The 23,261-nt window shown below is 39.8% G+C and overlaps 1 protein-coding gene across 3 annotated transcripts; it reads left to right on the top strand.

Annotated features, from left to right (window-relative positions):
* Positions 1-10,011: 10,011 nt before the first annotated feature.
* On the top strand, positions 10,012-22,924 carry LOC149813857 (WAT1-related protein At5g47470-like). 3 transcript variants are annotated; one of them, XM_089992039.1, is made up of 7 exons: positions 10,012-10,398; positions 10,897-10,962; positions 11,154-11,270; positions 11,836-12,049; positions 17,428-17,589; positions 19,730-19,881; positions 22,530-22,924. In XM_089992039.1, the coding sequence occupies exons 1-7, from the start codon at positions 10,142-10,144 to the stop codon at positions 22,666-22,668; spliced, it is 1,107 nt and encodes a 368-aa protein (XP_089848165.1). In that variant the 5' UTR covers positions 10,012-10,141; the 3' UTR covers positions 22,669-22,924. The 3 variants fall into 3 exon arrangements, with proteins under 3 accessions (XP_089848165.1, XP_089848166.1, XP_089848167.1); XM_089992040.1 differs by having other exon boundaries at positions 11,811-12,049; positions 17,504-17,589; XM_089992041.1 differs by having other exon boundaries at positions 11,811-12,049.
* The last annotated feature ends 337 nt before the right edge of the window (positions 22,925-23,261 follow it).

Genomic DNA, 23,261 nt, shown 5'->3' with positions numbered 1-23,261 from the left:
ATGTAGGAGGGTCATTTGATTGCATATGAGAGTCGAAAGCTGAAGGATGCAGAGAGGCGTTACACGGTACACGAACATAAGATGACTGCCATTGTGTATTGCCTCAGGACCTGGCAGCACTACCTTCTGGGTGTTGAGTTCATCGTCAAAACGCACAATGTTGTCCTGAGTTATTTTCAGACACAGAAGAAGTTGACGCCTAAACAAGCTCGGTGGCAGATGTTTTTGGCTGAGTTTTATTTTACCTTGGAGTACAAGGTTGGAAAGACCAATGTTGTGGCGGATGCCCTGAACCACAGGGCTGAACTGGCAGCTGCGCACGCGGAGCCTTCTGAAGCGCATTTTGAGGACGCATTATTGAGCCGCATCTGCGAAGGGATGCAGCAGGATCCGACAACACAATACCTTGTTTCTCTGGCGTAGGCAGAGAAGACTCGAAGATTTTGGCTACAAGACGACCTCCTCATGACAAAAGCAGAACACTGACTAGTTGGCTACAAGATGCTCGCTTCACGGACAAGTTCTGGCGTTATGTATTTTGACTAGTTGGCTCTGATTTGCTGTTTTCAACAAGCTTCCATCCGTAGACAGATGGGCAAACAGAGCGCATCAATGGGATACTTGAGTAGTACCTTAGACACTCTGTTAGTGTCAATTAGGAAAATTGGGTGAATCTCCTTGACATGGTATAATTTGGTTACAATCTATAGAAGAGTGAGTCTTTAGGACACAACCCGTTTGAGATAGCCACAGGGCAGCAGCCACTAACCCCGCATATAACGACCCCAACTCATACCCCTTGAAAATGCAGATTTTTTTTAAACCATGAAAAAATCTTCTCAGAAACCCGGGCCTTTACAGTTCCACTCTCAATTAGATAAAACAACCAACCACAATAGAGCTTACAATTATCATCCATACCAAACCAAACCTTCATTGAAATAATAAGTGATAAGTCTCAAGACAATTGCATAAATGAAATTCAGAGTGCAATAACAACTAAATGAAACGAAAAGGAAATAAAAGAAGACTGAGTCACACTGTCCATTTGTAATCTGTCTAGCAAGTTTGTGACACCCGTAACTTCCCCAGAAGCCAGTCGGTTCACTAATCACCTGCGGCTGCAAAAAACCACAGAAAGAGGGAGTCAAAAATCTGAAGAATTCTGCGTATAGATCTCTAATAAAATAAATGAATATAAAGAACACATATATGATTTCATGCAATAATTCAGAGGAATGCAATTATGACAATTATATAATTCAATTAAGCATTCATGTAATAAGAAGCATCTATTAAGCATGAGAAAATATTAATCAATAACAGGGATCACAATTTAAGTAAGCAGAATATTTAACATGCATTAGAAATTAAACATTATGCATCCACCAACATGTAACAATTAAATGAACAGGTAAAATATGCATATTCTAATATATAGCAAGAGTATGCATGATTTATGTGCAATGCATGGACACTTTATTATTTTTCATTAAAGTTTTTCTTTTCATATGCATGCCCTATTAAATACATACAATTTAAGTTCCTTTTTTTAATTATTGTTTCCCGCGAATACACCAAACGGGTAAAATCTCTGAGGTCAAGTTAGGTTTTCAGGGTAGCTTAACACATAATTTGTATTTTATTACTGGGTTTCAAAATTAGCCCTCGACTAATATCAGGAAATAGCACCATCCATCGAAATATTGGAAATCAACATCCAATGTCAGAGACACCATGGAAATCAGCATCCACTGGCGCACTTTCTTGGTATACCAAAACAACAGTTGTGTCTACACACCACCTACAGGCAAAGTGACAGACTCTCCCTAAAACCGTGGCCAAGAGAAGAACCTTAATATCGGGTTCAGGAGTAAAAAGTAAAGCACACAGAGTTTTTGTGTCCTCGTGGTCCCCCAAAATTGAATCTCTAATATTCTCATTCTTGCGATGAGAGATCTCAGAATGTATATTATACTATTCTTATTTATTATTTTTTCATTAAAAGTCAATTATTGTGTTTTGCAAATCAGTATGCAAAAGCACAGGCAAAAGCTTGCATCTACCCCTGCGAGAACCATCACATGACTCCCGCTTGTGGAAACATATAAAACAGTATAATATAGTGCAATAAAAATAAAGGTAATTTTTGTGATGTATTTAAAAGTGCATAGAGAAGGAGCAAACCATACCTCAAGGCCCACTTGTCTCACGATGATTCATTTCGATCATCGATGCACCATATACAAAAAGTATAACATAGGCAATATCTGAAATAATGTCAGCAAACCTCCAAATGCACATTCATATATCTACCAATTTAACCAATTAACAATATACATGAAATATAACATTCATATATGCAAATTTAACCTGTGCATGATATATCACCTTCATGTGCATGTGCTCGGTATTCATGTGCATGTACCTTTATGTGTCCAATTCACAAACATGCTTCTATTCATGAATCATCTTAAGTTGGACAAGTGAGCATTCATGCATTTATGTACATGCAAAACACACATAAATCTTATTTATGTTCATGCACTTGAAGCAAACTTTATCATAGAATAATGCTTAAGCATGTCACATCAAATATATAAAAAATTCCAAACTTAACATGTAGTGAAATCAAAGTGCATGTAGATAATACATTCTTGAAATTTATCATGTATAGAGAGATTAAAATTCTAGATTTCACTAATCACATAACCAGGCACTGTTTACATAAGCTGAACAACATCACATCATTAACAGAGCATGATTCCAATAAGAGATGATCTTCTTAATTGGACTAAAGCAAGAGACTGCGTTCTGTCAATGTGTGTTGCCTCAGGTAGCCCCACAGACATATGGTATTCAATCTCAGACTATACTCAGGAAAGAAGGTTTCTCATCCAGATAATTAATTTTAGTTATTAGTCTTACAACAAAATTTATTTTCTATCGATGGATCTCCTATACAGTCACTTGGTCATTGAACCTAACACAAATATGTTCATGATAATATGTAAAGTTTTACCTCATTTTCCATTCAGACTATTTTATAAAATGCAATAAGCAACACAGGGTTTTATCCATGGGGCCTAACACAAAAGGAATTCTACTACCTATACCCAACCCATAGTTTTTGTCTTTATATACAGAAAGTTTACTAATATGAGCCCAAAAAATTAGATTTTTCATTTACAGAGAAATCACCACTTTTGAAACACACAGAGGCTGATTTTATCTATGAAACATACTAAAAAAAAGAATGACTAGTGTAACACTCGAGTCAAGGATGTCAATGTATTTATCAATGCCAAATAAGAATATCAGGATATTGAACCTAAATGGGCTTCTTAAACAACAATCTCTTTTTTTTCTCATGGGGTGTGGCCCGGGTTTGGACCCGAGACCTGGAAACCAACCTCTAGTTGGGTCCGTGCCTCACTCATACGATGTGGATCCACAAGTTGGATCCAACAGTGGATCCTTGAGTTATATGCATATAATTTTTATGTTTATTATTATTATTATTATTATTATTATTATTATTATTATTATATATAATATTATTACTATTATTTATTTATTTATTCTTTTCTTCTTTTCTAATAGGTTTACATGATACTATACATACATACCGTTTTATGGATCCTGGATTCGAAATACGAATCCTAGGCCCATTTTTCATATTTCACATTATTTTATTTTATAAACAAAAGTAATTAGCGAAAAAATACGGTTATTACACCGCACACTCTTGCCACACAAGAAAAGGGAAGGCCATCCTTCGCCTATCAGTTTGTTCACGACTGACACAGACAAAATGAGTTGGCGAAGGCATTCTTACATAAGGCGGAAAAGAGAATGAAGAAGTGGGCAGACGAGCATCGACGGGCTGCTGATTTCCAAGTTGGGGACCAAGTGTTGGTGAAGTTATATCCTGGTCGCATAAGCATCTTCTGCGGGCGACATTGCAAACTGCTCATAAAGTATGAAAAACCCTTCATCATCACAAAGAAGGTAGGCAAGTTGGCTTATAAGCTGGAGTTGCCCACAGACTTCAAGGTGCACTCGGTGTTCCACGTGTGCAACCTCAGACAGTTTCATCCAGACAATGGAGATCCGAAACACAACGTGCCACAATGCGTTTCCATTATGCAAAGGGCCCGGGCAGCACAACGGGCCGAGAAGCACCTCAATAAGATCCTTCGTCACAAGGTCAACTACTTGGGCAAAGTGAAGAAGTACCTAGTGCAGTGGGAGAAAACAGTGGAACCAACATGGGAGCTTGCATTCCGAATGAACAACCGCTACCCGGCTGAAGTCAGGGCTTACCATGAAACAAATAGCGTTGAGGACGATGCATTATTTGAAGGGGGGAGCATGTTCACTTGTGACTTACATTGTAAAGTTGCGTATAGAGTCTGTTTTTCTTTTGTTGAGTCTCATGTAAGTTGTCTAGTTTAGGTGAATGAATACTCCGAAGAGGCAGCCCGTATACTTGAACTGTAATAGCCTGTGGGCAAAATTGTGAATGAATTAAATGCATTGAGCTTCCTTTTGTTCACCCTCGTTGTGATTGCTTCTTGTGACTGCAATTGTTTTCCCTCTATTCTCTCTTGTTCTCTTGCATTCTAATTACAAGCTTCTGCGACTGGCAAGCGAGCTAACAAGTAGGCTTGCGGTGGTAAGGAAGGATCGTCGTGCTGTGTTGGCCAATTGAAGAAAATAGGCCCGTGACAGTTGTTATAATCCATCTGAATAGGCAATTCAAATCGAATAGGCCTTTTGCCAAAACGGTCAGCCAAGTTTTTGGACGAAACTGCATAATCGAGCCAATTCTACCAAGAATCGATTTAGTTAAATGGTTTTTTTTTTAAGTATACAAAATAAAATTAAATAAAAATTAATCTTTGAAATCATCTAATTAAAAAAATGATTTGATTAGATTCGGTTTGAACCATTATTATTTTTTTAGCAAAATAGATTCACTTAGATGCTGTTTGGATGACACCCAAAACCAGGGTGAAACCCTTTCATGATCCAGCAGACTTACAGAAACTTTTAAAAACAGCTAATCCATTGATGTAAATATGCTTACTTGCAGGGACGGTCCTTATGTTCACTGGCATCTACTTGGTTCCATGGGTTTAGAATAAAGAGGGATATGAGCTCGCTCAAGATGATGAATAAGACCAACGGGGGCTCAGCTTGTCTGGTAGGAGCAGCTAGTGCACGTCACCCTGTGTTGGGATGTTGCGGGTTCAAAACCCAAAGGTATAGTTGTATAACTGGTAGCCGAACCCCAGCTTGCCTTTCAAAAAAAGAAAAAGATAGAACAAGATTTTGTTGAGAACGAAGAACAGACTAAATCTTTTTTCTTTTTTTTTTTGTAAGGCAAGCTGGGGTTAGGCAGACCTCTACCAGATAACTCTTAAGCCCCATGTGGCAGAGAGGGATTCGAACCTGAGCCTTCAGCTTGGCACAGGACCCGCTTACCACATGGGATACCACCTCGGTGGTAGAACGGACTAAATCCTTGCTGAGTTGAACTGCCTCTGTAGTAAAGCAAATCAAAGAATTGGTGAGATATACTTTGTGCATTTGATCAATGTAGATCGATGGTGTGTTCAGCATGATCAATTTGTTGTGAATAAAAGAGTTTTGAAGTGTTGCATTGCCATCGATTTTTTTATCGCTTGAAAAACCCACTCACACATTGGAATTTAGCGATCCAAATGTCGGTCCTCACAAAACAGACCATATAGATCATATTTATAAGGTGAAAATTACCAAAAAAAAATTTGTGTTACAATTGTTTATATATACAAATTAGGGATGTCAACGGGTAGGGTTTACCCGCACATGACCCGTCTCATACGAAACCCTATAGGGTCTAGGTATGGTGATAAATAATAAGACCTGATTAAGACTCAGGTCGGGACCCGAAGGTCTGATTAATACATGGATCCAGGTATAGTTTATGAAATTTTATACCAGACTTGGGACCCACCCGAGTTCCGATTAAGACCCATAAATTTTCAATATAAAAATGATAAAATTTATTATTTTACAGGGTATTGTTCTGGTCTGGTTCATGTAGTTCTTATCGGGTCTGGGTAAGATTTCTCTAATGGTGGGTCTGATTAAACCCGGATCTAGACCCAATGCCAAACCCAAAAATCAGGGCCAGGTCTGGCTCCGAACCAAAACTCCACCCATTGACACCCCTAATACAGATGGTACAGCAAATTCTTTTATTTGTGTAGGTGTGAAAGGCTGAAGTGAGAATTAGGTACGAATGAAGATTTTCGGAGGTCATTTTTTTCTTACATGCAATGTGATCCAAGTACTTGATCATGTAGGAATAAATTCCAGTGCCATCCAATTCTGACATGTAAATAGGTTTCATATGGCTTGAAAATCAATGGCTCAAAATTTTCATAAATATTAAAGTTTCTAAAATTTATATTTCCAAAATAAACATTTTTCAAGCATCAAGTCCTAGCAAATGGACCATGCAAAACATATTCGTAGGATCGGATTTGAAAAAAGAAGAAGCATCAAAGTGCTCCATATGGGCTATTTTATATGCATCCTTCTCCTTTGAATTGTGAGCTTGTAGCTTTTAAGCTCTCTTAAAAATTGATTTTATTTTCAAAGGGCTCTTGAGAATTGAATCTTGTACCATATTGGTAATGATCAAATGTACTGTAGCACTACGTACGGTTAGATGTAAAGTTTATTGCAACCAAACAATTGAATACATACCATCAGGGGCTCCGCTTGTCTGGTAGGAGCAGCTAACACAAGTCACCTTGTGTTGGGACGTTTCAGGTTCAAAACCCATGGGTATAGTTTTATAACTGTGCCTAACCCCATCTTGCATTTCAAAAAGAAAAACAAGAGAATACATCACAATAAGGTATTGCGGTCCACAATTACCAAAGGGGCTCCGTGTGGTTGGTATAGGAGCTGTCAGTGCACATCTCCCTGTGGTGGGACGTTACAGGCTCAAAAACCCATGAGATCCGTTGAATAATAACTGGTGGGGGGTCTGCCTAACCCATAGTGACAAACATTAAAAATGGCAAAATATCATTTTTTTAAAAAAACTGGTGAGAATTTTAAAAAAAATCATAAATCTTGCATTTTTTGGCAAAATCTTGGCAATAAAAAAATTAATTAAAAATATAATTTATAAGAAAATATTAATAAAATTTATTTAAAAATAAAAATACATGATTTTTTCATGATAAATAGCTATTTAAAATGTAAATATTGTGTTTAGATCGTGCAGTATTTATGTTTTTTCATAAATTTCGCGATATTTTGAAAATCTCGCAAGAAATTGCCGTTTTAAACTTTCAGGCAATTTTTCGCTAGATTTTTCATAAATCTCACGTTATTTGTTACTATGGTCTAACCCCAGCTTGCCTTTAAAAAAAAAAGAACCAAAACCTTCCACATGGTTCTCTCAAGCACCCTAGTATACTCTACTTGTTCACCTGTGTCAGGTACGGTCAGTTCACCGGGTGGATCGCCCTCCCAATTCTACTCAATAAGAAGCTGCCGTTCCGGTGCCTAAGTGAGATAGTATGAAACGTCACCCATATCCTTAGGTTGATTGAAAACGAGAAAATGTTCTTGTTACAATGGTATCAACTTTAGTTGCCTATAGATAAACATTCTATGAACAACCTGCCGTATTTCAATGAAATCCACATACTTGCAATGTTGATTGCAATGCATTTATAAAATGATCTTAGAATTAAGACTCAGAAACATGAAAAGCCATTCTCGACTCATGTTTTTTCTTGTAAAGAGCTCATTCAAACTTGTAAAACAGGGATGGCAATCAGAACATGAACCATGGGTGTTAAGTAGATATAAATATATTCTGAACATATTTTACAATGCATAGTGTAATGGTGAAGAAATGGTTGAAGGTTTTGGATTGAAAGAAACTTAGTCAAATCCTATTGCCCTATTTGACAGGTTTCAGGGAACCCTGTAGGCTGTGGCCCATGTCAGAATTTTCAGAAAAAATAGGCTTATTTTTGGAATTAGAAGCAAAAGGTTAAGCTCTAAATCAAAGTTTTTTTTATTAATAAATTATAACTTTTTTAAAGGGTACAAATAAGTTAAATTTATGTGATAGATGGTTTATTTGATTTTTTAAGGACGGAAAGATGAAAGCCAAGTTACAGGTCCAAACTGAGTTCTAATTAAAAATGAGCAGAGGGGCAAAACAAATGTGTGTGCAATGTGAGGGAGTGCCGGGCATTAACAAAAAAGACTGAGGTGGTATCTAGAAAAAATAAATTAAAGAGTACACGTGGCAGAAAATCTTCACTACTTTTCTCATAATCTACTTCATAGTCAAGAATATTCTTCCGGGGAAGTGGGCCCATTAAGTGACCCGGTTCTCAATGAAGGTTCCTTGTGCCAAGCTGAAGGCCCAGGTTTGAATCCCTCAGCCACAGCTTGCCTATCAAAAAACAAACAAATAAATAAATAAATAATTGAAATGTGAGAAATGCAGAAAAGCTTGAGGGCCCACGGTCTATTCTTAAAAAATAATCATTTTTATTTTAATCACAGGTCACTGTAGCTGTATTAGTTTTGTCCCTGTGACTAATGTGATTCATGTTCATGAGCATTAACTTTCTTATGTTTTTTGAGATTGTGAATTTGACTTGTGTAAAAATCTATCATATAAGAATATGTCATGTCATGTCATGTCATTACTTTAGAACATTCACCGGTAAGCATTCATGCTTAGTAAAAGTTTCACAAGTTTTATGAGTTTTGAAGCTTCAACATTAGTGAGAATCACATTGCACTTATGCATGTATTTGCAATGCTCCTATGAAAGTTTTAAAATGTGAGTTACAAAATTACAGGTGTTGCAAACATTTAGAGGATTACACTTTTTTTATTCTCTTGCTCCTTTAAGACTTCTTCATTTACTCAGTTGCTCATCTTCAGATCCTAGAAGGTTTTACTGAAATTTTCAGTTAGAACATTAATTTGTATCTGGTTTCTGATTCACCTCATGTTTGAAGATACTAACAGGCCCATCACTTTTCACCATTCTACCGACGCGATACGGTCCCCCTGCACCTGATCATTCTTCAACTTTTTCATGCAGCCTGTCGGATGTGATGCCCTACAGCAGATGATCGGTGCTTAAATGCATCAACCAATATGATTGCAACTGATCTTTTTTTTTTATGGTAATTGCCCGAATCTTCTCAATATGAGGTAATCATCAACCACATAATGCTGCGATTAGGTGCAATGTGGTTGCACAAAAAACATGTGTCATCCCATCTTGAATGACACCTATTCGGTGGGACCGTAGGCCTTATAAAAGTTGATTAGTTCTTAAACTGAATCAGACAATTGTTATTCAAGGAGATAGAGAAATCACATGGCATCTCATAACTGCTTGTTTTGATTGCATTGTGTTAAAGGCCCCACCATCTCTAGGACACAAAGCACCAGTAACCAAACAGAAGGACAGGTGATATGTCAAAAACACAAATGTTATGTATTTTTAAATCCTTACCGTCAATGGCTTTCATCTTTATGTAATGATGACATCAGCTTTTCGGGTGGTGATTTCAAAACACACACACACACATATATATATATATATATATATATATATATATATATATATATATATATATATTGACCTGTCACCTGATGATCTACTGAAGTGATATGCTAATTAAAACACAAATACTTCAAGTTTTGAAATCACCACCGTTCGTTCATCCGCAGCCTATCATCATTTTTGGTGGGCCCCATCGTTTGTACTATGAACGAACGAATGGCGGTAATGAAACCCGCAGTCAGTGATGATTCCAAAGTCTGTTTTGGCATGAAAGCTCCGGATGGTGGCGATTTCTGAAAGCAAAAATTTTGTGTTTTGACATATCATCTGATGGTTATAAAGGTAGGTATTTATTTAATTAGCAGCCCCAACTTAGACATATATATGACCATCGGTTGATGGTGCTTTTTTGGGGTTTATAACCAGAAGAACCGAACGCAGCCTGGTAGCCCTGAGTCGACCTGCCATACCAACGGTCGTCGTGCCGGCAGCCTAAAACTCCGAGGCCAGCACCCTGAGGGATAGATGATGAGCAGTCGAGGGAAGAGAGAAAAGGAAGAAAAAGAAGGAGATCAAGCCATGGTGGGGTGGTTATCCTTCGCTGGAGGGAGGGAAGATCTGTCCGTCATCGTCGTCTTGATCGCTACGTATTTGCTCTGCGGGTCATATAGTGTGTTCTCGGGTCGAGTCCTCGCCTTGGGCCTCAACCCTTTGTTCCTTGTGATCTTTGGTAACTTTGCCACTGCCATCATCCTCTCCCCTTTTGCATTTTTCATGGAGAGGTAACTAAAATCTCTTTTAGTACCATTTTTTTTCTCTCTTCTTTGTTTGGTTTTTTGGCGAGTTTTCTAGTGGAAGAAGGATGGTGAGTTTTCTAGTAGAAGAAGGAGAAGCTTTTTTTTTGGATAATCCAAGATAAAAACCCCATGCCACCGACCCCACATTGGCCGGCGCTACCGGATGGTAAAAACCCTTGATGTTCGTCCTGCCCACCGGGGAAGAAGAAGAAGAAGAAGCTATTAAACTAGAATTGTAGTTATCTACAAGAAACTATGGGAGAGCAATTTATGAGTGTCTCGGTGGTGGACTTGATTTTATTGAAAATGATGAGAAATGTGTCTTTTTAGATTATTGGAATCTTTGGTTTTTTATGGAAGAATCCATACAATATTTATTATATATGAACTTTCTATACCTGTTGTTTTAGTTTTCAGACATTATTGTAGGCAGAAAAATTTGTTTGATGGTCAACTTTATATATCTATTTCCTTTTATGACAGGGAGAAGAGACCTTCCAAGTCAAGTCCACGTCTATTAATCCAATTTCTGTTCATTTCACTTGGTGGGTAAGTAATAAGTTGTTGCATTTTTTTTGGGTTACAAACTAATTAAATCAAGTAAATAGTTTAAATCTGCACTAATTCTCTGCTTTCAACATATCCCAAGTAATTGCTATAAATACTTACCAAAACTGAAATTTTTGAAGAATTGTTAAAAGTAATTATTGGTTAACTTTAATTGTGCTTTTTTTCTCAAGGGCTGCTACGTCTCAATACCTCTTGTTGTTGGGTATCAACAAGACCTCTCCTGCCATTGGATCTGCCATGCTGAATTTGTCTCCTGGCCTCATCTTTGTGATTGCTTGGTTTCTTGGGTAAATTCTATTTTCATCCTTTATCTCTTTTTTGCGTGGTGCCTTGCTACCATTTTCAACTCTCTCTCTCTGTCTCTCTCTCTCTCTCCATGATTGGATGGGGCCGGTAAACTAGCTGAAGCCTACCGAAGGGTGTTCAAGCTTGACTCATTTTTTGTGTCAGAGCTGAACTGAGCTTGAGCTCATGAAAAGACAGACCTAAACAAGCTGAGCACCATATATATATATATGTGTGTGTGTGTGTGTTTTCAGAGTTGATAATAATATTATAATAGAATTTGGACCCTAAACTTACTAAGCCAAGCACAAATTGACTCTCATTTATAAAATAAGTAACCATTTCAAACTTGTAAGCAATGGGATTTGAACTCTAAACTCATAGCTTGCAAGACATACACTTCAACCATCTTCACTTTAAGTTATAAAATATTTGTAAAATATATTTATTATCAATTAACGAGCCTGTAAGAACCAACGAGCAGCTCATCTAATTTTCCAACCCTATGTTTGGAGGTGAAAAATAAGAACTTTGTTAAATAGATGCACCCACGCTGGTGTAATGCAGATTGGAGGAAGTAGATCTAAGAAGCAGGCCAACCTGGGCCAAAATTTTGGGGACGATTGTTTGCTTGAGTGGGGCCATGGTCATGGCCTTCCTGCAGGGCCCACACATTCTAAACTCGCTGGTACAGGTGTCTGCATTCGTCGAGGACGGCTTTATTGGTTTCCTGTATCTCCTCGGTGCAGTTTTTACACAATCTTGCGTCATCATCCTTCAGGTACTCTCCTAATTTTTTTCTTTTTTGATAATTTACATGTCACTTAGGGTCAGTTTGTTTCATTCGGGCAAGGCATTTGATGGGAAGGGAAAATCCTGCCAACTCAGCTTTCTCATGAGAAAGAGTATGAAAGGATTTAAGCATGTGATCAGGTTACTGTAGCTGTGAAAGTATTGTCCATCAGAAAATGATTTATGTGATTCACATTCTCAAGCATTAACTTTATCTTGTTTATTTTTACGTTGTGAATTTGAGTTGTGTGAACATTTATCACGTGAGAATGTGTCATGTCATGTCATGTCACTGCTTTAATACATTTACAGCTGAGCATTTAGCGCTTGTGAAAGTTTTACACAGGGTTGAACTTGTGTGAAATTTTTACAAAGTTTTGATGCTTCAAAGTTCGGACGTGAGAATCACGGGATGTTTTTTTTTTTTGCATGTTTGCAATACAACTGTGAAAGTTATAAATGTGATTTAGAATCACAGTGTTGGGAAAGTTACAAAATCACATGCATTGTAAACATGCCCGGAAAGTGGCAAGTGATGGGCTAACTTGTGCCAACACTTTTCCACTGCAATGATGTGATTTTCATTCATGGTTCCACAAGGATTAGCAGCTCACCACTTTCTCATGAGAGGGTGGTGTATGTTCGCCCCTGATGATTCACTGAATCCCACGTCTGTGTTCGGGGCTTTGAATGAGCACCACGTATACAAGCACATAGGGCTCGTATTTCCGTGTATGTTGACATAACTTTGCATCGGACTCTGGTGTTGTTGCAAAGACTTAAGTACCCTTTCTTGTTATTCTTCTCATAAAGTGATGGTTTGAGAAAATGACAAAAATACCCTTCATTCAAAAAAGAAAAAAGAAACAGTTCAAAAAAAAGACAAACATGTCCTCCATCCAAAAAGTCGAGGATGATGTTGACTCTTCAACGTCTTCTTCTTCTTTCTCTATTCAAAAAAAGGACAAACATGTCCTCCATCCAGAAAGTCGGGGATGATGTTGACTCTTCAAAGTCTTCTTCTTCTTTCTTCGTAAAACACTGTAAAACCCTCTGTCTTTAGAGAAGAAATTAAGGGAGGCAAAGAGTTCTTCCTGTAGAAGGCCATGAACATCAACCCTCTCACTCTTTCTCCCTACTCTCTCTACTTCTGTGCACATCCAACAGACGATCCTACATTGCTTCATCGCCATCTTCTTCTTTTTCCTTCTTCGTAAAACACTATAAAATCATCTCTCTCTCTCTAGAGAAGAAATCAAGGGAGGTAAAGAGTTCCTCCTGGAGAAGGCCATGAACACCAACCCTTTCACTCTCTCTCTCTCTCTTCTCTCTCTACTTATGTGCCTCATTTAGAGTTTTTGCCCTTACAGGAGGGGGGTCCGGGGGCTCCCCCCCCCCCTCCCGGCGCGGTTAGCGGGCGGGGGTCCAGGGAGGGCCGCCCCTGGCGGGCTTAGGGGGCAGCGCCCTCCTGACCAATTTTTTTTGGGCCTTCCAACAATGATTTGTAGTATTATCGGGCTTTCCTACAGCAATTTGTAGTATTTTTGGGTCTCCAACGAAACGCTATAGTGATTTGCGGAAGACGCTACAAATCGCTATAGCAATTTACGGAAGACACTACAAATCGCAAATCGCTATAGCGATTTGTAGTGACTTCCGTAAATCGCTATAGCGATTTGTAGATTCTTTCGCAAATCGCTATAGCGATTTGTAGTGTCTTCCGCTAGCAAATCGCTACCCGAATTAGGACCAACTTGTCAGGGTCATATCTCCCTAACCGGATGTCATATTTCAAATCCGTAAAAAGTGGTGTCTTCGTTATTAAGTTTAGTTTATTTCTGTGAATTTTCAGCAATTTTTATTGTCATTTCATTCTCCATTTTAACTTCAACGATACATTACAACTACAATCATCAAAAGAAAGATTGCCCAAGCTAAGAGTCTTGAGAGAGTAGAGGAGGGCCTCACCACCCATCGAACAACAAAAAATACAACGACTCAACTTCAAGTGCAGTAAGGACTCAGAGTCGAATAAATTTAGAGGCAGCTCATCAGTAAGGACCCACAACAGTCAATGTGCAGGTCAGTCGGTGCTTGATGGAGCAATATAGGATCTTTTGATGGATGTGCACATAAGCAGAAATAGAAGGGAGAGAGAGAGAGTGAGAGCGTTGATGAGCCCCCGGACCCCCCTCCTGTAAGGGCAAAAGGCCATGAACACGCTGGGAGGAGCCCTCAGACCCCCCATTCTGTAAGGGTAAAAACTTTGAATCAGACTCCATAACTCTTCAAGCTGAATGATGCTACCCACACTGGGAGGAGCTCTCAGACCCCCTTTCTGTAAGAGAAAAAACTCTAAATCAAACTCCACAACGCTTCAAGTTGAATGATGCTACCCACGCTGGGAGGAGCCCCCAGACCCCTCTCCTGTAAGGGTAAAAACTCTGAATCAGGATCTACAACTCATTTAGTTGAATGATGCTACCCACGCTGGGATGAGCCCCCAAACCCTCCTCCTGTAAGGGTAAAAACTATGAATCAGGCTCCACAACAGTCAATGTGCAGGTCAGTCGGTGCTTGATGGAGCAATGTATGATCTTCTAATGGATGTGCATAGAAGCAGAAATAGAAGGGAGAGAGAGAGTGAGAGGGTTGATGTTCATGGCCTCCTCCAGGGGAGATTTCTTTCTCGGATAATCCTTCAGTGCAAAGACTGTGTCTTAAATAATCATCTTCGGGGCACTTAAGTCTTTACAACCACTCCTTTTCAAGAATCGTCATTTTTTTTTGCACCAATGGAGGAGAGGGTACTTAAGTCTTTGCAATCGCATCAAACTCCAACGCTAATTAATGCTGACAAACATGGGGATACGAGGCGCACATGCTTACATACGTGGTGCTCTTTGGGACCCCCGAACATGAGATGTAGCTAACTGCTGTGTTGGGGGGGGGGGGGGGGGAACATATAACCTGCTTTGCTTTCTCATTAAAGTTGCACTAAAGAAACGAACCCTTAATGAACTTACCTTTACCCACCCTTATTTTTTCAAATATTTGAAATAAACCGTTACTTTTTGAAGAAAATTGCTCGTATGACCGCTTGTATTTATTTTTTTATCTTCTCATTGCTGTAAAAATGAGAAAGCGACGGACATGATATTCAATAAAAAAAGAAAGTTTTGTTGTGGTCTTCCCTCTTATTTACCTTATTTTTGTTCGCACCTTCGTGATTAGGTGGGTTGTCACATCAACTTGTAGTTCTTGTACGTTTACCACGTGGGGGATCAAATATCCAGCACATGCCTATGGAGCTTTGGGACGATTGTTTTTATTTTTTCTAAAATCTGACCATACAGATGTGAATGATTATGCGAGAATCGACTTTTAAAAATCCCGATTCCAACACCAAGTAAGTTTTTAAAATATTCAACTAAAAAAATAATTTTTCTCAAAAAGCATGATTCAAGGGTGTTTTCCTAACAAATCAATCGTCTGATTTAAGGGTCAGATTTTTTAAAAACAACCTGAAAACGCCTATCCACTGGTAGGCACAAAAAGCATTAGGCACCTCCCCATTCCCCTCTCTCTCTCTCTCTCTCTAGATCTTCCGGATTTTTCAGACCATATTCTTATTTATGCTGATGATATGATTATTTTTGGGCGAGCAAACGTGCAACAAATGCTTAGATTCAAGCTTATTCTCCAGTTTTTTCTTTCTCTTTCTGGGCTTTCCCTAAATGATAGCAAATGCTCTATTACTATGTTCAATGTTCAGTATCCTATGCTTGCAGCGGTCAACGGATTTTCAATTGTGCAATCTTTGAGTTGCCGATGACGTATTTGGGCTTGCCGTTACAAGTGAAGCGCCTATCTTCCGCTGCTTGGGTTCCAACTATTCAAAAAGTGAAAAACAAGTTTTTTTCGTGGCAGGCGTCTTATCTCTCTATTGCTGGCCGTCTGACTTTAATCAGACATGTTCTTTCTTCTATCCCTGAATTCTTCATGTCAATGTTCGTGATGCCGGTGGGCGTGGAGAAGCAGATTTGTCGTTTAATGACGGATTTTCTTTGGTCTGGGTGTCAGCTTAAGAGTAAGCGCCATTTGGTTGGTTGGCGAACGTTGGTGTTACCTAAGCGTATGGCTGGCTTAGGTGTTTTTGCTCCAAGACAGAGGAGTATTGCTCTTGTGGCCAAGCAATGTTGGATGGCCCATCAACCAGGTTCTCCTTGTGCTCGTTTGCTTCATGCTAAATATGGTGCTCCTGATTTATCTAACTCTCGTCATGGAACCCGGGGCTGGCGATCTCGCACTTGCGAAGCATGTGGCTGAGAGCCTTATCGTCCTTCAGAGATCAAATTGGGGATACAAGTAATTATGATCAGTGGTTGCATTGGGCTATTGCACCAAATGGTGCGTTCCACACCCATAAAGTGTATAGATCGTTGCTCGCCCCAGGGGCAGATTGGTTCCCTGAGTGTGCGTTATGGGGTAAGGGCCCTACCCCAAGATCTCAGGTCTTGGCTTGGTTAATTTTGCATGATAGGGTTCAGACTCACAGTTATTTAAAGAAGTTGGGTTTTCAGTTCCCAAGTTGGTGTGTGTTGTGTCAAGCTGCTGAAGAAACTACTTTTCATTTATTCTGGTCCTGCCCAATCTTCGTGGCCCTATTTAATAGCACGTGGAGATCTACGAACGTAATTGTTAAAGAGGAGTCTTTTGCGCTTGATCTGCTCCTAGGCCCTATTGAAATTAGACGTTGCAAGCGGTGGAGACTGATCTGGAAGACATGGTTGCTTACTACTTGGTGGTTTGTTTGGATGGCACGCAATGATGCTACTTTCCGTCAAATTCCGGTCATCCTTAACAATCTTGTCCATAAAATCTTGGTTGATGTATACGCGATTCTAGGTATGCATCTTAGAGACCTCTCCTTCCGTCTGAACAACGTTCACTCATCGGTGGTTCCTTCTTTTCCAGAGGATCCTGGTTGAGCTTGGCTTTGTTGTTTGTTGCTAGCTGACAGTAGTTTCTTTTCCTTTTGCTTTTGTTTTTCTATATTTTAGTTTTGTTTTCTATTTTGTTGGGTTCAACATTTTGTTGATCTTCATGTGTGATAATGTTGATCCTCTTTCGGCTCTCTCTCTCTCTCTCTCTCTCTCTCTCTCTCTCTCTCTCTCTATATATATATATATATATATATATATATATATATAGAGAGAGAGAGAGAGAGAGAGAGAATATATATATATAGAGAGAGAGAGGTTATTCTCATGGTTTTTAAACTCTACTTGTTAACCAAATCGGAGTCTATATGGATTATTTAATCATATTCTTTTGACATAAAAATACGACTTTTTCTTGGTACAGGCTGCAACTTTGATGCAGTACCCAGCTCCTCTCTCCCTAAGTTCCATAACATCCTTAATGGGCTCAATCTTTACAGCAATTCTGCAGCTGATTCGGGAGCACAGGTTCGATGTGGGCGGGTCCACGCTGAGCCTTGGTATCCTTTGCGGGCTTGCTATAGTGGTATAAGATACTCTCCCTCCTCAAGTTTCATAACTTTTCATTTTCTTTTTTGCTTTTTTGTTAATAAAGAAAAAACACCTTGATTGCTCCATAGCAATGTTTCCAGTATCTGTATCGACCGTAGGGATGTACAATGACCCCAGCCTTTGGCTCGAGCTTGACTTGTTTAAGTTCGGCTCAAACTCGTTTCAAAAATAAATGAGCCGAGCTTGAACAAGGTTTCAGGCTCGAAACACATAAATGAGCCGAGTTTGAACAAGGTTTCAGGCTCGGAACACATAAATGAGCCGAGCTTGAACTGGCAGTCCAGCTTGAATAAGCTTGGTAAGTCCGATTAAGCTAGGTTCACATAGTTATAATAAAAAATATATATTTATATATCTATATATTTTGTTCATTTTCATATTACAAAGAGGATTTTACCTTACCTGATAATTCATTGGTCATCTCTTGAAGAGGCATTTGTTCAAATCTCACCGTTTTGCATCTCTTTCAAAAAGGCATTTTACACAATTTTCAAAAAAATTAAGAACATTTTTAAATTAAAGGTTTTCAGCTCGAGCCCGAAGCCTATCCGAGCCATGGTTGTTCAAGCTTGGTTCGAGCTCGAGCCGAGCCTGAACAACCTGTTTTCCATCACGAACCCAGTTGAGCCAGCTCAAACCCGGGTCATGTGCATCCCTAATCGGCCCTGAATCATTGGGCCACCCATTCAGCTGTATCGGCCCATATCGATACTCAGCTGAACCGTTATGTATCGACCCAAGAATACTAAAAAATTGTTATGTGTCAATCATAACATGACACATGTTAAAACTTTTAAAATAATATTTAAAAATATTTTTTGGTGTTTTTTACATTTATTAAAAAATAGCCGATTCAGGCCTGCAGCATGCTGAAATTCGTTCAATACGATACGTAATGCACACTAATACTGATAACTTTGATCCAGAGTCCAGACACTTCGTTACGTGGTGCTGGTCATAGCCCTTTTTTTGAGGGAAAGGCAATCAAGTGCTGGCCATGGCCCTGTTTCAATGTTTTCGGAATCGTATCGGACCCTGAATCGATTTGAAGGAAATCAGCCGATTATGATTGTGAACCGAATTTAACTGAATCGGCCAGTTTATAAACGGTTGATGACGTGTCAGGAAAATATTAAAATAATATTAAAAATCTATTCTAAGCCATTTCTTTAAATTTATTTAAAAATAAGCCCAATCAACGAAGTTTCGTATTGATTTTTTGCCGGTACAATACAAGGCTTGTGGTGTGCACTTCAAATCTCACTAGGATTTTTTTTTTTGGAAGGGTTTCTATCAAATGATTTTCATTAACGAATAATCTATTTATTTTTTCTTCGAAGTGTCTACTAGATTATTTGTAAAAGCGAATGATTTATGTAAAACTAATGGTTGGCTTTGGTTAATGCGGGTTTTCTATGACCTTGGTCTGATCCAACAGCATTTGGACATGGACCCTCTCAACTGGGTCAAATCGGTTTGCCCAGGCCTTGTAACCTTGTTATTAGTCCTTGAGAGCCCTGGTTGCGCAATCTAGTTGTGTGGCCCACACCCAGGTCAAAGCCAGTCGGACATAGACAAGGATCTGCCAGAGTCTATCCGGAGCATGTCCCATTCGCTGCACGGGAAATTGAGACTTGATCCGATCAGGGGTGCTTTGGATTTCTCTCATCTCAAGTAGATGCATGGCATCCAAATTCCAAAGCACTATGGGTAAAATGCACATCGATTGCATGGATGGGTGCCACTCTTTTTTCCAATGTTCAGACCAATGTTGTTAGGATCGTATCAGACCTTGAATCGCTTTCAAAACGATTCAAACATTCCAATTTTTAACCAGCAGATGAAACACATCAGTAAAATTTTAACATAGTATTTTTTAAAAAATAAGCCGAATCGGCTTCGGCTTGTTTTGTATCGATTTTTGGCCGATACGATACAAATCGGCTGATTCGCTCGTAGCTTGGCTATACCCGGGCTCATTTGATGATTTTGAATGAGCTTCATGTGACTCGAACTGCGGCACGCTGCAAGCAGCTCGGTTCGTTCACCAGCCCTAAGAACAGTAGTAAAAAATAGCTTGAAAAATTAACCATATCCTTTGGCATTCTCATTAGGCAGGCTTTATGAATGCGGTGTCCCTCAACTTGCAACTGTGGTCAATCAAGAAAAGAGGGCCGGTGACGTTCTCCGCGTTTTGCCCAGTAGCCACAGTTTTCTCAGCCATTCTTTCATCCCTCATTTTGGGGGACTCCTTCCGTTTGGCAAGGTATGTCAAAACACATCTTTCTCCTACATCTTTTTTTCTTTTTATTACACAAAGAAACTACATCCCAAATCGGGGGCTTCGCTTGTCTGGTAGAAGCAGCTAGTACACGTCACCTTGTGTTGGGACATTGCATGTTCAAAACCCAATGGTATAGTTGTATAACTGGTAGGGTTACGCAGACCTAGTTGCACCGATCTTAATTATTAAGCCTGCCATATATATAAAAGGTCGTTGTCTTTGGGTGTAAAATTAGGAAGCGGATCAGGTCATGCTGAACATGAGCGTTTTTGTTCATGCCGACATCGTGGCCATCCGATTTGCATTTTAAAAAGCTAAAAAGTCAACAAAACCACGTGGCATTCATCCAAAATGCAAACAGACGGCCACGATGTCCGCATGAACAAAAACGCTCATGTTCAGCATGACCTGATCTGCGCCCGTAAAATTATGTGGGTACCTCCTCGACCCTCAGTAAGCCTCGTGCAGGAAGCAGATCAGGTCATGCTGAACATGAGCGTTTTTGCACATGCCGACATCGTGGCCATCTGTTTGCATTTTGGATGAATGCCACGTGCTTTTGTTGACTTTTTAGCTTTTTAAAATGCAAATCGGATGGCCACGATGTCGGCATGAACAAAAACGCTCATGTTCAGCATGACCTGATCTGCTTTCCCTACTTGGCCTTGCCGAGGGGGTGATTACTCGGGCATGATGGAACCTGCCCAGGAGCAGGTGGAAGATCTATAGGCTCGTGTGTGCTATCGTCCAAGCACACCAATGCTGAGCAATAGTAAAGCGCTATGCCCGATTGAGCGGGTATAGCAATGGCCTGAATTTGAGTTTGGATACCTCGGGTGACGTGTGCTAGTGCGTCCAGCCTCACAAAATACACAAAAATAAAAGGTACAAGGCCAGCAAGGGGTGCGGCTAGCTCTAAAGCTAGATTACAAGGCTGAGTCAACAATTTTTGGCAAAGAAACCGTACTTACAAAATTCAAATCAAACTCAAATTTGGACACATTTAAGTACAGTGTCCTAAGCACCTGTAAATAAAATTTTACCTCAAACGCACATATATAGATTTGCCGGAATAGCTCGTGCAGGCCGATCTGTCCAAACTGGATGCGCACAGGTTGTTCGCCTATGTGGTGATGCGCCTGATGCATGTGTGCGCGCATGTATGAACTGAACAAGTGCTGCAACTCCTCCAAATACCGCTGCACGCTCTGATGTGGTAAGTGCATAACCTTTCTTTTGAAGGATCTCACTGGAAATAACCGCCCAGGATAGAGCTACTTCTAAAGGAGAGTCTTTGGGCCAAGGGAAATCACTCACTGCAGTTTGAGTTTTGTGAGGATATTCAACCCAAAAATTTTGGAGCTCTCTAGCTGAAGAATACAGATCCGGGATCAGATTTCACAATTGAGTTAAGGATTATTTCATATCTGTGCTTCAATACTCAGATCTAGCGTCGGCTACCTTAGATCTTCCGGCAAACAGCTATAGATCGAGTCACAAATGCTTCAATTTAGGTGAATTCAACTCCAGGTAATTTCCAGATCCTCAATCAAATGATTTTACATCAATTCCACGGTTGAATTCATCAAATAAGAGCATAGAGCACTCGGTTTTATGGAATCCACTTAACGATTGTTCAAAATCAACAAATGAGGTTGAATGATGAGCTTCATTCGATGTCCTCCTTAGATCAGATGACCAATCCATTGCTCAACCTTTAGGAAATGCTTTAGAGGCTGAAAATCCCTCCAAAGCACGCCGAAGATGGCCAGAGCTCACCGGATGTGCTCTCACCCTTGCCAAAGTGTTGATCGGACACCGCGCCAAAGTGAATAGCCTAGCTCAATGAAGAACTAGACTCCTCCAATTGAGCCTTAAGGACTCGATTGACCCAAGGCTTAATGCCCTCTACTCGATATGAGTAGCCTAAGAGAGAGACTCTCGAGAAGGAAAATTCAATTCAATCTCAAAGATTCAAGATTATTACAAATGACGCCAAATGGGGAAGCAGATAATATCAGGTCATGCTGAATATGAGCATTTTTGCTCATGCCCACATCCTGGCCATCCGATTTGCATTTTAAAAAGCTCAAAAGTCAACAAAACCACGTGGCATTCATCCAAAATGCAAACAGACGGCCACGATTTCGGCATGAGCAAAAAAACGCTCATGTTCAGCATGACCTGATCTGCTTCCCCAAATGGAGCCTTTTCATGGAGGCTACAAAAACCCAAAACCACTAATGGTGGTCTGAGTGGAAAGTCCAGTTGGCATTGACGTGGCCAAGTCCCAACTGTCGTGCCAAGTCACCGTGCGCATGTGCATTGGGCTCCTACCCAGCGTGTTGTGCCAAGCATGCATGCACTCACAGCTGTGCACGCGTGGCTATGCACGTGTGTACGCAGGCCGCACATGCGTAGTTTCTGTCCGGCGTTTGAACTTTTTTTTTTTTTCAAAGGCAAGCTGGGTTTAGTCAGACCCCTACCAGTTATACAACGACGTGCACTAGCTGCTCCTACCAGACAAAGCGGATCCCCTTGGAATCTTCTTCTTCTCATGTCTTATGCTATATGTGTACTGTGTTGGTTGCTGATCCAATTTTACTCTTTATGAATTTGTTTACCTGCAGCCTTATAGGGATGGCCCTTATATTTACTGGCCTTTACTTGGTGCTATGGGGTAAGACTAAAGAGAGAGATGCTCTTTCTAGCGATGATGAAAGCGGTTTGCTTGAGAGGCAAGAACAGACTAAAGCCTTGCTCAATTGAATTGGTTATGTAATAAACCAATCAAGGAATTTATGACACTCTTTGTAGATTTTTTTTACTTGTAATAACTTCAAATCGTGGCACCAATTATATGGACCCTACACGGCAGAATTGTGGCTTGTTAACATCCAATGAGGGGCCTACACTTGGTCTTGAGGCTTGAAAGATGTTCAGTCCCCATGACTTTGGTATTAAGGCTTAAAGATGGTGCAGTGTAATGAAACTTGAATTTTTTTTATATATTTACACTGAGAAACTGTCCTGGCAGCATAAAAATCCGTGGGCTTACCCCTCGGTAGGAGCAGCTAGTGCACTTCACCTTGTGTTGGGACGTTGCAGGTTCAAAACCCAATGGAATAGTTGTATAACTGGTAGGGGACTGACTAACCCCAGCTAGCCTTTCAAAAAAAAAAAAAGGTGATGCCCATGGGGTTTGAAGCTAGACCACCTGCCCAATGTCCTAAGTGCCATCACTACGCCAAACCCCTTTGGGGCGTAATGAAACTTGCATTGAAGAAGGGATATCATTAGAAAATTTTCATCCGCTTGGCAAAGAATGAACTGTGTTACACATAATTAGGGGTTTGGTTCTG

Source organism: Nuphar pumila, chromosome 16 (assembly GCF_984573655.1).
Source record: "Nuphar pumila chromosome 16, dmNupPumi1.hap1.1, whole genome shotgun sequence".
NCBI classification, from domain to species: Eukaryota; Viridiplantae; Streptophyta; class Magnoliopsida; order Nymphaeales; family Nymphaeaceae; genus Nuphar; species Nuphar pumila.
Note: the sequence above shows the minus strand (reverse complement) of the source record. Positions and strands in the feature narration are given on the sequence as shown.